This window comes from Rattus rattus, chromosome 13, assembly GCF_011064425.1.
Source record: "Rattus rattus isolate New Zealand chromosome 13, Rrattus_CSIRO_v1, whole genome shotgun sequence".
NCBI lineage: Eukaryota > Metazoa > Chordata > Mammalia > Rodentia > Muridae > Rattus > Rattus rattus.
The window spans coordinates 53,610,411-53,627,439 of record NC_046166.1 but is presented as its reverse complement, the minus strand read 5'-3'; the positions used below and the strand labels follow the sequence as shown (position 1 = coordinate 53,627,439).

At 40.9% G+C, this 17,029-nt stretch overlaps 1 protein-coding gene across 1 annotated transcript in view; it reads right to left on the bottom strand.

Annotated features, from left to right (window-relative positions):
• The window catches only part of Wrn (WRN RecQ like helicase), a 135,206-nt gene that overhangs the window by 100,928 nt on the left and 17,249 nt on the right, over nt 1–17,029 (bottom strand). The window contains exons 2-3 of the mRNA XM_032918546.1: nt 7,803–7,920; nt 7,041–7,153 (exon numbers count right to left, since the gene is read on the bottom strand). Coding sequence (XP_032774437.1) covers nt 7,041–7,153; nt 7,803–7,880 — 191 coding nt within the window. The 5' untranslated portion in view covers nt 7,881–7,920. The remainder of the gene's footprint in view (nt 1–7,040; nt 7,154–7,802; nt 7,921–17,029) is intronic.

Sequence of the window (17,029 nt, the reverse complement as noted above, 5' to 3'; positions counted from 1 at the left end):
AAACTCAACAGCCCACACACGAATCAAGCATAAACATAGTCAGTGGGCGGGATGGGGAATCACTCAATGGGGGTGGGGAGGAAGGCACTGAAATAACACTGAAGCTTGTATTTTGCTCACAGCTGGGCCTGGTGGCACAAGTCAGAGATCACTTGGAGGTGTAGGCAAAAGGATCAGGGACTAAGATCACCCTCAGCCACACGGTAAATTCAAGGCCAGCCTAGGGTACTAAGACCCTGCTCAAAACAGTACAGAAACAAACAAAAAGATATTATAAATGACAAATACTCAAGAATTTAAAAGATAGCATATACCAATGAGTAGTAAATTGGAAGGGTTTTTATGCTCAGAGCTCGGGGTCTTGCCCAGCCATCATCGGAGAGAAGCTGCCTCCTGCAGGCGATGGGAACAAACAGAGACCCATGACTGGACAGTGAGCAGAGAGTGAGAGACCTTGGAACACTCTGCCCGCATTGCTCAGGGAAATTTGCAAAAGAGGAGGCGAGAGGTTGTAAGAGCCAGTGTGGGTGGAAGATATCCAGGCAATAAGACCTTCTAGACACAGCAGGGCTGTTGAAGCATGCACAGGTCTAAACCAGATAAAGTCGAAGCGCTCATCCGACCCCTAGCCCCGAAGGTATCTCGATTTATAACCACTCGAAAGGGAAAACCGAGTTTCTCCAACAGTCTCACTGGGTATAGAAACCACACCCGAGAGCAGGCCCTAGGCCCAGAGTAAATGGGCAACACGAAATGAACCTTTTTTTTTTTTAACCTACCAGGCCTTTATATATTCAGGTTTCTGATTTTGTGTATGTATGAGATTCCTGTGTGTACAAGTGTGTGTCTGCATCTGTGTGTTTCCTGTGTTTTTTCTTTGTCTCTTTCTTTTTCTGGTGAGGTGGAGACGATTTGGGATGAGTTGGGGGAAGGGAAACCATAGTCAGAATACGTTGTGTAAACAAGTTATTTTCAATAACAAAAAAGGAGAGAAAAAGACAATGAAAATTAAAAATCCACAGGGGAGGAAATACAGTAGATCAGACACTACAGAAAAAAAAAATAAGTGATTAACTTAAAGACATAGCAAAATAAATACTCAAACTGAAGCATAAAGAAAAAGAGGAAAAAACGTAAAAGGAATAGTATCCAGCAATCTGATTTATATACATCAGAGTCCCAGAAAAGCATAGTACTGAAGAGAAAAAAAAATTGAAGATAATTTTCAAATTTGACAAAAACTATTAAACTCACAAATTAAAAAAAAAAACAGTCAATGACTGCCAAGCAGGACCAGCACAGACCTCAGAACACAAAGGTATGTCATACCAAACTGTTGAAACCCCATGGTGTAAAACTCTTTTTAAACTGCTTTGTTTACTCTTTTTGGTGGCCCCGTGCATGTCGAACTCAGGATCAGCTCTCGGTTCACCGTGAGCCTCTGAGGTTGGAATGGGAAAGGAACTCAGGTCCCCAAGCTTGGTGGCAGGTCCTATAGTTACTGAGCCGTTTCACTGTCCCTGATGTAAAAATATTGAGAGTTTTGTTTTCTAACTAGGCGCGTATAGGGAGAGGGGTGCATACGTGAGCGCAGGTGCCTGCAGAGGGCAGAAGAGGGAATCAGACACCCTGGAACTGGAGTCACAGAAAACAGAGGTCTGTGAGGCACCGATAAGGGCACCGGGAACCAGACTGGGGTCCTCTGCAATAGCGCTTCCTGCTCTTAACGCTGGGCCTGATGCGGGAATCTCCAAAGTGACCATAGGAAAATGCAAAGCAAACAGAGGCGCCTTCATAAAATGAACACAGCGCTTCCAAGTGTTACACAAGTGTTCAGACCACTTAAATGTACCTGCTCAGCTAGTCTTGGCTGTCAACTAAAACACAAGCCCTGGGCTCACCTCCGAGGGATCTTCTCAACTGGATTACTGGATGTGGGAAGACCATCCTAAATCTAGGTCACACTTTCTGATGGCGGCCCCCCTCAAAGGGCATGGAAGAAGGAGGCTTGTCTTTTGTCTGCTTGTCCTCACTCTAGCTGCCAAGTTTGTCTACCTTGTTGCTGAGACACTCCTTCGCTGGTGTTAGAACCAACTTCTTCAGGACTCCCAGGCAGACTGAAGACTGACTCAGACAGACAGCCTCCTGGAATGGACAACTACAAGAAGAAAGGATTCTTGGCCTTTGTTGGAGGACAGCCATTGCTGGACAAGAGACCTCAGCCTGTACAGTCACACTAGTAAGTCCCCGTTTAATATATATGTGTTCATTCCATCAGTTCTGTTCCTTTAAAAAAAAACTGACTGATCTAACACATGTGATATCATAGCAAGACAAAGGTAACATGGTGAGGTCAATATACAACCATGTATAATAGATTTATATTCTGTGAGTCTAATTTTAGTGCAGCAAGATGAAGCCCAGACGCAGCCAGTAGCTAGAGTGGAAGTAAAGACACCTACATGCTACTTCTAGATGACATTTACAACCGCCAGGAGGACACTGATAAACAGCTTTATTTACTTCTGCTTAGAAACCCAAATGAAATTAGTTAAAAATCAAAAAATCGCATGCAGTCATTTCAGTGATCTGAGTGAATTTACTACTTCTCAGTGGAAGTTGCTTCAGGAGGCTTAGATTGCATACTCCAGGATCCTAATTTCACCAGGTGCTGGGACATGAATATCCAAAATCCCCGTCAAAATGGAATCCTCAATGGAATATTGCTGGGAGGTGGGGCCTAAACACAAGTGTTTGACTCACTGGGGCTCCACTCCAAAAGCAGTTATCCAGAGAAATATCTCTACAGACACAGTACAAAGGTTCCTTACAAATGCCAATCCCATTCTCTGGGACTCTATAGCCTCCAAAAACTGTAAGGAATAAATTGATTTATGAATTTACTTCTATGTATCTTTTTATAATTTACTCAGGCTATGCATTTTTTTACAGTGTTAGAAAAAGAAAGACAGGCAAAGCCCTTTTTATGGACCATTTGGAGTAACTATCACTACCTTTTAAAATGGCCTGACAGACGGCTCAGCAGTTGAGCGTACTGGCTGCTCTTCCAGGGAACACAGGCCTGATTCCCAGCACCCAAATGCTGGTGACTCACAACTCTAGTTCAAGGGGATCCAAAGCCCTCTCCTGGCCTCTGTGGACACTACACCCATGTGGAACACACACATACATACAGAGGAGGCATCCAAACATAATTTAAAAAGCTAAAAATAGAGACATCTTGAGACCGCAGGACAGACTACCACCTCTGCACACCTCGGCCCACATCCTTGGTCCAAGAGGAAACTGCACAGTGCCTCTGGACACAAGGATAAAGGAACAGACAGCCGCCAGTACCCGCAGTTCTGATCTGTGCCCAGGACCTAACTGAACTGGCCAAACAGCCCCCTGCGCCCAAATCCCATGGGGGAGAGAACTGGACCCTCAGAAGTGTGGATACTCCTGAGAAGTCAGAGCAGACTGCCTTCTGCCCACAGTCCAGACCCAAGAGGGAATCGCACAGTGCCAACTGTACTTGAGGGCTGCAAGGACCTACATGAGCAATCAGGGGCAGGACCCTTTGACCCCTGCCCACACCTAGAGCTGGAAGACAGTCTCCAGGAGCACCACCACAGCTGAGAGCAGAGCACCTGTTCTCAGGAAAGGCTGAAAGAAAACAGGAAAACAGTTCTACAGGAGCTGACACAGAGGCCTACAGCAGGGTCAAGTCACTCTCAGAAACAGCAAGACAAGCAAACACCAGAGACAACCCAATGGCTAGAGGCAAGCGCAGGAACCTAAGCAACAGAAATCAAGACTACTTGGTATCAGCAGAGCCCAGTTCTCCCACCAAAGAAAATACTGGATTTCCAAACACACCAGAAAAGCAAGATTTAGATTTAAAATCACATTTTTTGATAATGATGGAGGACTTTGAGAAAGACATAAAGAACTCCCTTAGAGAAATGCAGGAAAACACAAGTAAACAAGTAGAAGCCCTTGGAGAGGAAACACAAAAATCCCTGAAAGAATTAGAGGAAAACACAACCAAAGAGGTGAACAAATTGAAAATGGAAATAGAAACAATAAAGAAAGCATAAAGGGAGACAACCCTGGAGATAGAAAACCAAAGGAAGAGACAAGGAGACATAGATACAAGCATCACGAACGGAATACAAAAGATAGAAGAGAGAATCTCAGGGGCAGAAGATACCATAGAAAACATTGACACAGGGGGCTGGAGAGATGGCTCAGAGGTTAAGAGCACCCAACTACTCTTCCAGAGGTCCTGAGTTCAATTCCCAGCAACCACATGGTGGCTCACAACCATCTGTAAAGAGATCCGATGCCCTCTTCTGGTGTGTCTGAAGACAGCTACAGTGTACTTATATATAATAAATAAATCTTAAAAAAAAAAGAAAGAAAACATTGACACAACTGTCAAAGATAATGTAAAACACAAAAAGCTCCTAGCCCAAAACAGACAGGAAATACAGGACACAATGAGAAGATCAAACCTAAGGATAATAGGTATAGAAGAAAGTGAAGACTCCCAGCTCAAAGGGCCAGTAAATATATTCAACAAAATCATAGAAGAAAACTTCCCTAACCTAAAGAAAGAGATGCCCATAAACATACAAGAAGCCTACAGAACTCCAAATAGATTGGACCAGAAGAGAAATTCCTCCCGTCACATAATAGTTAAAATACCAAATGCACAAAACAAAGAAAGAATATTAAAAGCAATAAGGAAAAAAGGTCAAGTAACATATAAAGGCATACCTATAAGAATTACACCAGATTTCTCACCAGAGACTATGAAAGCCAGAAGATCCTGGACAGATGTAATACAGACCCTAAGAGAACACAAATGCCAGCCCAAGTTACTGTATCCAGCAAAACTTTCAATTAACATAAATGAAGAAACCAAGATATTCCATGACAAAACCAAATTTACACAATATCTTTCTACAAATCCAGCCCTACAAAGGATAATAGATGGAAAACTCCAACACAAGGAGAAACTACACCATACAGAAAGCAAGAATATAATTTCCTTGCAATGAAACCAAAGGAGAGACAAACAAACATAATTCCACCTCTAACAACAAAAAGAACAGGAAGCGACAATCACTATTCCTTAATATCTCTCAACATCAACGTTCTCAATTCCCCAATAAAAAAGACATAGACGGTTGGGATTTAAGTGGTGGAGCACTTGCCTAAAGCGTTTAAGGCCCTGGTTCGTCCCCAGCTCCAAAAAAAAAAAAAAAAAAAAAAAAAAAAAAACATTGTTCTAAAAAAAAAATTTAAAAAAAAAGACATAGACTAACAGAATGGATACATGGTGGAATTGCAAACTGGTACAACCACTCTGGAAATCAGTCTGGAGGTTCCTCAGAAAATTGGACATTCCACTACCTGAGGACCCAGCTATACTTCTCTTGGGCATATACCCAAAAGATGCTCCAACATACAACAAAGACACATGTTCCACTATGTTCATAGCAGCCTTATTTATAATAGGCAGAAGCTGGAAAGAACCCAGATGCCCTTCATCAGAGGAATGGATACAGAAAATGTGGTACATCTACACAATGGAGTACTACTCAGCTATCAAAAACAATGACTTCAAGAAATTCATAGGCAAATGGAATGAACTAGAAAATATCATCCTGAGTGAGGTTACTCAATCACTCATTGATACGTGGATTAATATAATTCGAGCCAAAAAGCTCGAATTATACAAGATGCAATCCACAGAACACAGGAAGCTCAAGAAGAAGGATGACCAAAATGTGGATGTTCCCACTCCTTCTTAAAAGGGAAAAAAATATCCATAGGAGGGGATATGTAAGCAAAGTTTAGAGCAGAGACTGAAGGAATGGCCATTCAGAGCCTGACCCACATGTATATATATACAGCCACCAAAACTAGATAAGATTGATGAAGCTAGAAAATGCATACTGAAAGGGACAGGATATAGATCTCTCCTGAGAGACACATCCAGAGCATGTCCAATACAGAGGTCAATGCTAGCAGCAAACCACTGCACTGAGAATAGGACCCCCTTGGGGGGAATTAGAGGAAGTAATGAAAGAGATGAAGGAGCTTGCAACCCCATAAAAACAACAATGCCAACCAACCAGAGCTTCCAGGGACTAAACCACTACCTAAAGACTATACATGGACTGACCCAGGGCTCCAACTGCATAGGTAGCAGAGAATAGCCTTGTTGGAATAGCACCAGGGGAAAGGGAAGCCCTTGGTCCTGCCAAGGTTGGACCCCCAGTGCGGGAAATATGGGCGGCAATAAGGGGGATGTATAGGGGGAATACCTGTATGGGGAAGGGGGAGGAGAGGGAACGGGGGTCGGGGGGGGGGGGAGCTTATGGACAGGAAACCGGGAAGGGGAATAATGTTTGAAATGTAAGTAAAGAAATATATCCAGGGGGGAGGATGGGGAGGGGAAGCCCATACAGAAGGGGAGGGGGAGGGGTTAGGGGGATGTTAGCCCAGAAACTGGGAAGGGGAATAATAATCGAAATGTAAATAAGAAATATTCAAGTTAATAAAGATAAAAAAATTTTTTAAAAAAATTTTAAAAAAGAAATATATCCAATAAAATTTTAAAAAGCTAAAAATAAATTTTAAATAAAATTAAAACAGAGAATCATAAACATTATTTAATTTAGTGATGTTTTAATAAGATATAAAAATACTTAGAGATTAAATAACATTTTCATTTTTTCCTAAATTGGTAAACAGTTGTCTTCAATAGCTTTATATTGTATTTATATCTTAAGCACCAAAATAAAAACTTATCTAATGAAGTAGAAAAGGTTACTAATTAACCAATAGGTACCTAATTTAATTTAGTGAGTTTATTTTGTATTTTTAAAAGTAAAATGCAACTTAGTGACATGATACATGTAGAAAGCTTCTGAAATACACTTCCATTGTAAAGCGAGGAACTCAGAAAGATCACTCACTATCTCTTAAGGGTATAAATTTGACGGCAAGAACTTCCAATCCCTTACCTAATGTCTTCAGACAGGAAAGAGCAATCACTGGCCTCATAACTATAAACAACAGACCCAGTAAATTCTAAGAATGGGAGGTCGTCTTCAAGAACACTCTTCCGAATGCTTGCCTTGAGTTGAGCAAAATTCAAAACAGACACAAAGAAATGTCATAGTTAGTCGTAAGGGTTCACTGAAATAATAAAGTCCACTGGAGAAATTTATAGCACTGAGTTCTATATTACAGAGTATGAAGCCATAAGGTCAATTTTAAAAAGGTAAAGCCATACTACCATAAAATTATTTTTCCTCACAATTCTATTTTCAAACTCCCAATCTTTTTTTTATGAAGTCATTTAATTTACTTGTCTTTTTTTTCCTGATAATTACATTAACATCCTAGACACAATAATGTGGCCTTAAAATGTTGGTGGCTAATTATCAGATCTTAAGTCTTCCAGGACTCAAACTAATTTAACCAAAAAAAAAAAAAATCGCCAACAGTAATACTGTATAAATTATTATGGAACAAACCAGTAACGTCAGCTGTGAACGCTAACTATAAACGAGAGACGAAATACACTAGGGAATCTCATTTCATAAAACGTATTTAAAATTGAGTCCCATTTACCTTTCAACAGCTTGGTCCTGGTTCATTCACACAACAGAAAGTTTTACCTCAACAATGACCCCGAAGCTTACAAACAAATAGGGTGACGCACTGCATAGTCAAACTCAAACAAGATTTCCCATCTGGACAAATAATCAATGAACAATTACCTTTTCTTGTGTGGCACAGCTTTTATTCTGCGTTGACATCCATTCTGGAAATTTCCGCCGCAGGGAAGTGGTTTCCATTTTATTTTCATTTATCTTTAAAATGCCCTGTTTGCAAATTCCAATAAAAAATATCTATGAATAAATATGACATGTATTTGACAGGAATAGATAGGACTGAAAATGAAACAAACATATTTAGTGCGGTGTATAATACCTATTCTCAAGGACAAGAGTTTAAACCACAGAGAAGCAAATGCAGTAGGCCAGGTTTATTAACAAAACATTACTTCTTCATTTTATAACAAACTAAGTTCTATGGTTGGGGCAGTTTCAAAATTCTAATATGTTATGTGTATGGCTTTGTTCCTTCAAAAGAAAACTTTTATCTCCTTAATGAAGAGGATCTTTAATGTGTGAAGTATTAGATTTTTCAGCATCTTTGACTTTGTTTAAGCTGACTCAGCATGAGTACTGGATTTATTCATAAAATAAAATAAAGACCCAGTTTTGAAGATATTCCTGCTGTCCTACACTGTCCTAGGCCTTTTACTGTGCTCTTGGCTGAGTAAGAATGTTTCTTGGATGATCTTTTTCTTAAGCTGTTACTAGTCTTGAGGGCTCTGGGAGAATATAACCCAGACTTCAAGTATGAGATTCCAAATATATTTTTTTAATAATGAAATGCAACCATGCTCATAACATGATTTATACTAAACTGAAGTAGTAAACTCCTCAAACCTCTGGTAAGTTCCTATTAACCAAACGTCTTGTGGGGAGTAAGGTGTTAAATGTTGTGGAAGATTCTTATGATGAAGCGTCCATGACTATTAAGAAGTCAGAGCAACTGTTTTAGGTGTAGGAAGAGCTTGTTATACTGGGCACTGTTAAATAATAAACCTTATCTCCCTCTCTTCAGTTCTTTGAGAATTACATACACAGTGTTTTGATCAAACTCACTCCCCTTCGCCAACTCTCCCAGATCCACCCCATTTCCTACCCACCCAACTTCAATGTGGTAAGACAAACTCTTGTAAAAATGCAGGTTTTAACAACCCTAAAGCATTTCATGAATGTTAATGGTTAAATTGCTTTTTTCCAAAATTTCAAAACCATCAACAGAAGTCAAAAGGTGATATCGAATTGCAGATGTATGACCTGTTCTATTCACTTTTCATTGTACACAGATGATTAGGCTTCATTACAGCATTTTTCAAGAAATTTTTTTCTTTTTGTTATTTTTCTTACTACGCCCTATCTTTCCCTATCTCCCAAACTCCCAGTGCTTGAGTCCCGCTACCCCCCAGTAACCTGTCTTTTGTTCTCATGCCTTTGTTGGCTAGATTTTTGTGAATTTGACACAAGTTTGTGTTGTCTGAGAAAAGGAAACATAATTGGGAAAATGCCTCTGTGAGACTGACCTACAGCAGACAAGCCTATGGTGTACTCTCTTACTTAGTTATTAATGTCGACTCTGAATTTCCCGTGACTGTGCCCTGGTTCTTCTTTCTTGTAATAAGAAAGTAACTTATTCTGATTTCACATTAACATCCAGTTATAAGACCTTGGATATTTCAACAAAACTTGGTAATTTTAGAGAAATTTTGGATATTTTAAAGTTTTTGAATTTTTAAAGAATATGAAACTTTGAAAGTCATTCATAGCTTATATTATGATATTAACATGAGATCTTAAAAATGAACAAAAAGGGAAAGGTTATGTTTTCATAGTAAGGTGCTGGCGTGTCAGGTTGACAAGGGGTCAACTGTCCTGACTAGTTTACTGTCCACATGACACAAGCGAGAGTCATTTGGGAGGAGGGACTCTTAATTTAAAAAAAAAAAAGAAAGTGTCCATAGAATTAGCCTGACGGAAAGCATGTGGGGCACTTTCTTAACACGATTGATGTGGGAGGACCCAGTCTATGGCAGGTGATGTCACCCTGGGGCAGGCTGTCCTGGGTGTATAAGAAAACAGGCTGAGGTAGCCATGAGGCTTAAACTAGAGAGCGGCGTTCCTCCCTGGCCTCTCCTTCAGTTACTGCCTTGAGTTCTTGCTCTGACGGACTGCCCACAGTGATGGAGTGTGAACTCAGAGATGTAAATTCTGATCTTTTCCACCCCACGTTGCTTTTGGTGATAGAGTTTTACCACAGCAATGGGAAGCCTAACTAAGACAATGCCTCATGTGACCTTTTGATCTCTGCCCCTGCCCCTTCTGAACACTTACTGTTCCCTTTTATAGTCTCCAGCCTAGTTCCAGAATCTCTGTCCACTCTAACATCCACGTATTCACATACTCACTATTATGAAAAGATTAGCAATAAACGTGGTTAGCAAGTACTTCCATTGTGTGGTAAAGTCCTTTGGGTATATGCTCAGGAATGGCATGCAGCTGGGCTATATACAAGTTCCATTTTTAATTTTCTTTATAACCCACTAAGTTCAGTTACTATTGCTTCTATGTGTATGGGCATGGGGTCATCCACTGGAACATGGACAAGTTAACAAATGGCCACACTACCAAGGAAACATTTCTCTTCCCTCCCCCTCAGTTCCTATATCTCCCACTAAGGGTGGGTCACAGTTAGCATCTCCCCTTTTCATGTTGGGATTCTGACTGGCTTAATCTTACAGAGATCTTATTCAGTCAGATACAAACTGGTATGAATTACTGAAACAGCTATGTCATAAGCAGAAGACAGGATTTTACAGCACACACATACAGCCTGGTCTGTTATTACAGCATATTTGTTTGAGTCAAAACATAAGTTTGTGCTGCACCCAGAGTATATCACTGGCAAAATACCAGAAAACTAAGGATACAACAAATAACCTTTACGAAAGCTATCTAAGTAATTCAGCACAATGTTGAAGCAAACATAAAGCTCACCCACTAATCGGCAGCTGTGTAACACTGGGATCGTTTTAATTTGAAATACCTATTTACATACAAAATTGGATCTAGATTCCAGGAAGAGAATTGAAAGGTAAATGTATTTGCAAAACCAGTATCTTGGGGCTAGAAAGATGGCTCAGAGGTTAAAAGCTTCTACTGCTCTTACAGAGAACCCACTCCCAGAACCCAAGTTGAGACTCCAGCTACCATGGGGGAATCTGACACCCAGACCTCAAGAACACTGGTAATCACACAGTCTCACACACACACACACACACACACACACACACACACACACATACACGTGCACACACACACACACACACGAGTGTATATATAAATAGATTTTTTTTTTAAGAACTTAAGTCTTTCCTGTGAGGTAGTGGCGTTGTAGTTTGAGCCTGCCTAACCATCTACTACCACCTACAACTTTTCCACTCTTATCGTTTAAAGACTGTCCACTTTTTCCGTTTTTTGTTAGTTTGTCTGTCTGTCTGTTTGTTTTGCTGTTACTATTCATTTTTTTTTTTTTTTTTTTTTCTTTAATTTTGAATACCCGGACAGAAACACGTCTGTCTGTTGCACCAAGACAAGCAAATTCCCAGGTACACCAGCCTTTGTTGTGCAAACCTGTCCCCCAATTTAAAACTATCGGTTAAATAAAACTGGCAACAACCAATTACTAGGGAGAATAGAGAGGTGGATTTTGAGTTACCCATCTTGGGGTCACAAGTAGGGACCTCAGGGCACTCGTGGGGTTGGGGGATGACTAGGAGAAAGGAGAGAGACAGAGTGTAGAGAAGTCAGACAGAACATGAGGTCTCCGTTGGTCATGAGGGAGCAGCAGCACTGGCCCAAGTGAAATTCCTCCTCCCAGGACTCCAGGCTGCTGGAGCAGAAATAACCCAGGAAGATTCAAACAGCAAGTATTTGGGGAACACAGTCGGGGAAGTAGCCAGACTAGCATTAGAGATTTAGATGAGGGGTAGTCCCCCAGTAACTGCGCAGAGCCTAATAAATAAATCATAGTTTGGATCTCATTCATTTGAAGCTAGTTAGGGATCAAAATAATTTATAGTAGCTTTTCACAGGTGGTATTAAAGACAAGTCCTTTGGAGCTGATGGGACAGCTTGGCAGATAAAGGTATTAACTCCTCAAGCATGGTGATCTGAGATTGAGCCCCAGAATCCATGGAAAGGTAGAAAGAAAGCCAACTCCACAAAGTTGACCTCTGACCTCTACATGCATGCCATGGCGTGTATATACCCACGCTCACACACAATAATAAATAAAATTCTATTTCTACATTTTAAAAGGCTTTGCTTCCCTTTGTTTACTAAGCACCTTTGTGACAGCTTCATACGGCGTACCGTGTTCTGTATCCCCGTCACACCCTCTCTTGCCCCCTTCGCACTCCTGCCGACCCTAGTTTACTATGCATCTCACATTTCTCAGTCTTCTTTGGACTTGGGGGAGGGCTGTTTGGGGGACTGTTCTTGTTGTTCCTGTTTTTATTGAGACAGAATGTCATGAAGCCTATGCTGGCCTCAAACTCTCCACGTAGCCGAGGGTGGCTTTGAACTCCTGGTCCTCTTGCCTGAGTACTGAGAGGAGAAGGCAGGTCTGTGCCCCCACGCCTGGTTTATGTGGGACTGAGGATGGCACCTGAGGCTAGGCAAGCACGCACTCTCTTCCCCCGTTATCAAGGTTACCAGACATTGGATTTTATGCTTAACTTTTGCTCATGACTTGAATTTTATGGATTTTGCCTAACCACGTGGTAGCAAACAGCAGGAGGAGCTTCTGCCTCAGCAGTCGAAAAATGTCTTCACAACCGTTATCCAGCAATCAGGCTCCTTACAGGAGTTACCGAGTCCACAGAAACCCTTAAAGCTAAGAGATTCTGTTTCCTTAAAGAGGAGGTTAATTTCTTCTGATCATATGAACAGCTAAATACAACTAAATTTTATGTTAAATATTTCTAAATACTCCTAAAGCTCTCCTCAGACACATTGCCTCTGTCTGTTAGTACTGTTAATTATTCTTTGAGAGTCAGACAGCATTAATCAAACATCGCTTCACGGTACTACTCCTCCGCTGTCGGTGGATCTTCCCTGTGATCGCTGCAGTTTTAACTATAACATAACTAAATCACAAGTCTTCAAAAGGGAAATGGGGAAACTAAAAATGTTCCTTTTAGTATAAAACCTCCTTTTGGTCTATCAAGACTTCAGTAGTGTAATAATTGTGTGTGTGTGTGTGTGTGTGTGTGTGTGTGTGTTGTGTGTGTGTGTTGTGTGTGTGTGTGTGTGTGTGTTTGTGTGTGTGTGTGTCTGTGTGTCTGTCTGTGTGCCTGTGTGTCTGTGTGTGTGTTGTGTGTTTGTGTGTGTGTGTGTGTGTGTGTGTGTGTCTGTGTGTGTCTGTGTGATAGGTTTATGTGTGCCAGCAAGCTCCCATCATGCCACATGTGAGGGGGTCAGAGGACAACTTTGTGGAGTCATTTCTCTCCTACTTTTACATGGATGCCGGGGACGGAATCAGGTTGCCAGGCTTGCAAAACAAGCACCTTCACCCACCAAGTATTAAGTGGATTTTTAATCTTAAACTAAACAGAAAGTACCGTGAGCCCCTGAATTTCACTGGGCTTACAGTTTCTATGACATCACAATGTGGAATTCAAAACTAAAGGCAAGTGTGAATATTCAGGAGCTTTGCTGGGTAGAGACAGCATTGCGCGTGCGTGTTTTTAGACGGACTTTTAATACGTAAAGCCTTTATTCTCCTATCATTCCCAGTCTCTGATGTCCATGTGCCGGGAACTGGGAGCCGCCACATGGTGCAAGTGTGAGAACACCTAATGTTAACTAGGAGCAATATCTACAGACCCTCATACTAGTATTTTTAACAACATACTCAGTTTGTTGTTTTTGTTATTGTTTGCTTTTAATTTCTATGATACATTCATAAACTATGTAATAAGAATGAAATTTCTAGTAAAAGCCTGGGGGGGTTTGTTTTATGTGTTTTGTTTCCTGCTTGTTTGTTTCTTTGAGAAAGTTTCCTTTGAGACTGGCCTTGCACCCACAATCCTCATGTCTCACTTTCCTGGGTGGTGGGATTATAGGTATGCACCACCATGACCAGAATTTTTGATAAATTAGTTGTGAAATTTGCCTCATGATGGCTAATCTAGTAGACTTTCTGCTTGGGAATACTCAGTACTAGCCAAATAAATATTAATAAATTACCTGTCAAAATTATAAATTATGTATTGAAAAATACACCTTAAGTGATTTTATTTGACAGCAATGAGATGGTTAGGAGAGGTTGTCTGTCATCTTTTTGTCAATGAGAACATACCAATGAGATTTCAAGTTTAATTCAGAACAAGAAAAACAAAAGAAAGGAAAAAAAAAGCTCTAAATGTGACTTCCATGTCACAAGGCTCAGGGATCATTGCAGAAGAGGGACAAGAAGACTGTTGGCAGGGTTACTCACATTTGAACTCTCTGAGGCTGTGTCTGCATGCAAAAATTGAAGCTAGCCAAATCCCAGCATGCTTGGGGGTTGGGGGGTTCTTATGAAGTCCTACCAATAGTACTGGCAACAGACAGCCACTGGGGAAACAGAGTAAGTCTTCAGGATGTGGTCCCTGACGGCTAGAAATCTTAGGTGGTCCTATACCCATGCATATAGAAGCAGCATAAGGAAATTCAGTGCGTTTTTAAAAAAACAGAAAGAAAACGGGGAAAGAACCAATGAAATTAGGAGGGTATAGGGAACGCTACGATTTGGAAGGAGAATTTGATCAAAACATGTTATATGCATGAATGATATTCTCAATATAAAATGTAAAAAATCAAAGACCAGACCACATTTCCTATTGGTTAAGAAGGGGTAGCTTTTTAATCACCTTTGACAAAGAGATCCAGCTCACGGGCGTGTTGTCCCCATTTAGAATTGAGCCCTCTTCTAGGGAAGAGACACTTAATGCCAGTCTCAAGAGAAAGCTGGGTTTCAACAGAGGAGCTGAGAGATTTCTTTGTTCCTAAAACCTTTAGCTAAGGTAAGGAAATGATTACCTTCTGTTACCATGGTATTTGCCTCGCCTAATTGCTTGAGGGTTAAACTACATAAGGTCTCCCAATCTTTTCTAAAAGCATCAAAAAAAGTGAGAAACTTAATTAAGTTAAATGGCCAATATAATCATTTCAAGTGAAAGTTGTTACTAAACAATATTAATAACTAATATGTAATCATTCAGCAATTAACTAATAAGCAGTTACACTGTTTAATGTGGAAACTGTTTCCATAATTACCTAAAATGATTCAACTTTATTTTGGTCAAGTATGTAAATACTCATTTCTTAATAAAATGTAAAAATGTTAATAATTACCCTGAAATCTGATAACAAAATGTTAGAAAAAGCTTGGTGTATATTTATGCTATAATTTTAATTTCTAGGGATCTTTATGAAAGTTTTACTGTAGCCACTAAGTTCGGAGTGATTCTGAAGAAGAAGACTGTATAACCATCGCTCTCTACCAAAAAAGACTTGCTAATATCACCGGAGGCCACATGGGCAGTGTTGATTACAATGTTCAGAAGCAGGACATTGGAGCGGAAAGGCTCTGGCTCTGAGACCGGCTTGCATCAAGGAAACGTATCCAAAACTGAAAAGACAGAGCAAGACGGGCCTTCCAGTGTCACATAAGAACAATCTCATATGAGGATTATGTCATTACGGAATACACTTTGACCATTTCCTCACAATTTAATAACTCAAAGTCTACGGTGGTCAATGTTAGGTTCTAAATTTTTTTTTTTCATCTTTATTAACTTGGGTGTTTCTTAGTTACATTTCGATTATTATTTCCTTTCCCGGCGGTTTCCGGGCCAACATCCCCCTAATCCCTCCCCTTCCCCTTCTCTATGGGTGTTCCCTAAATTCTTATCTAGCAGAAGTGTAACAGGATTCTGTCCCCTTCAAAGAATAACCTAAAAGCCTGGGGCCCAAGCCACTCACCTCATTTCTTCACTGCTTTCTACTGTCTTTCCAAGCTCTGTCGCCCTTGGAAACAATTTCATCACATTGGTTCTCATGAGTGAACTAAAGGTATGGGATGTGTTTATTCTATATACAGGTAAGAATTGACATTAGGAAGTCAGGCGTTGACACAGGATCACATGGTATTAATGTGACCTTGACCAAGCCACTGTTTTGCTAGGCTCTCAATACCCTGTCTGTAAAATATAATTGTATCCCTGTTGCTGCATTACTTATCTTACTGTAACTCCTAATTCTAGAACGTGGTGGGTTTTGATTTAAGTTTTGTTTTCAGAGCAGGAAATTGAACCTAGGAAAGCACATGTTGGCCAAGTACCCTAACACTAAGTCCGGCCCACATAGTATTAGTTTATTGACTGCACTGCTAATATGATAAATACCAATAAAATTATGTCAGATCATTTAAAACGATAGTTGTACATGAGTTGGAGTTTTGGCTTTGTGTATTTTGTTTTGTTTCCTATATTCTTATTTTGTGACAGTGCCTTACGGTGTAAACCCAGACTGGCTTCACACTCCTGATCGTCCTGCCAGCCTCAGCTTCCCGAGTTCTGCACTTAAGGGCATGCGCTCCCGTGCCCTCCCTTCTTGAACTGCAATGCTGACGAACAGTGATGCTCTTTCGCTGATCCTCTACCTCTTATCCTGCAGTGTGCTGGGTTCCCTCGGGAGCACTGAGATTCTCTAAGTACAGGATTCCGGGTGAGTTCTGTGTTAAGTTCCAGGCAGATCGGAGGGCACCCTTATGGAATACTGAGAGTGAGAAGAGGTGGGGTAACAAGACGGTTTCAAGAAAAGATGGAGGAGCGCTGGGATTCAAGAGAGGCGCCGGGAGAAGAGAAAAGGCATAGACAAACAGAAAGGTCATGCGGACAGAAGTAGAAAACAATCCATAGCTCCAACCTCAGCTTCCTGAGAGACAAGGTGGCTGGGAAACCAAGGATAGAACCACAAGGCAAGGCAGGCTGCCCCAGAGACAAAAGGCTGCAGGAGAAAACCCACATACTCACCAGCCGTAAACCCAAGGGGATTTTGTATGACGAAGGCCACTGTGTGGTAGGCTAACACTGAAGAGAAATTCATTACAATGCTCCCCATACCTGAGGGGTCTGCAGGGGAGGCAGCAGCATCCTACTACTTGAGAGTGAGCTACTCTTGAGTCCTAAGAACATGAAGTAATCACTAGTCAAAGGGCCTGAGGACGCCGTACCACAACGTCAGGGTAGGAAATGAACAAGTGAAGCAGCCATGGGAAGAGAGGA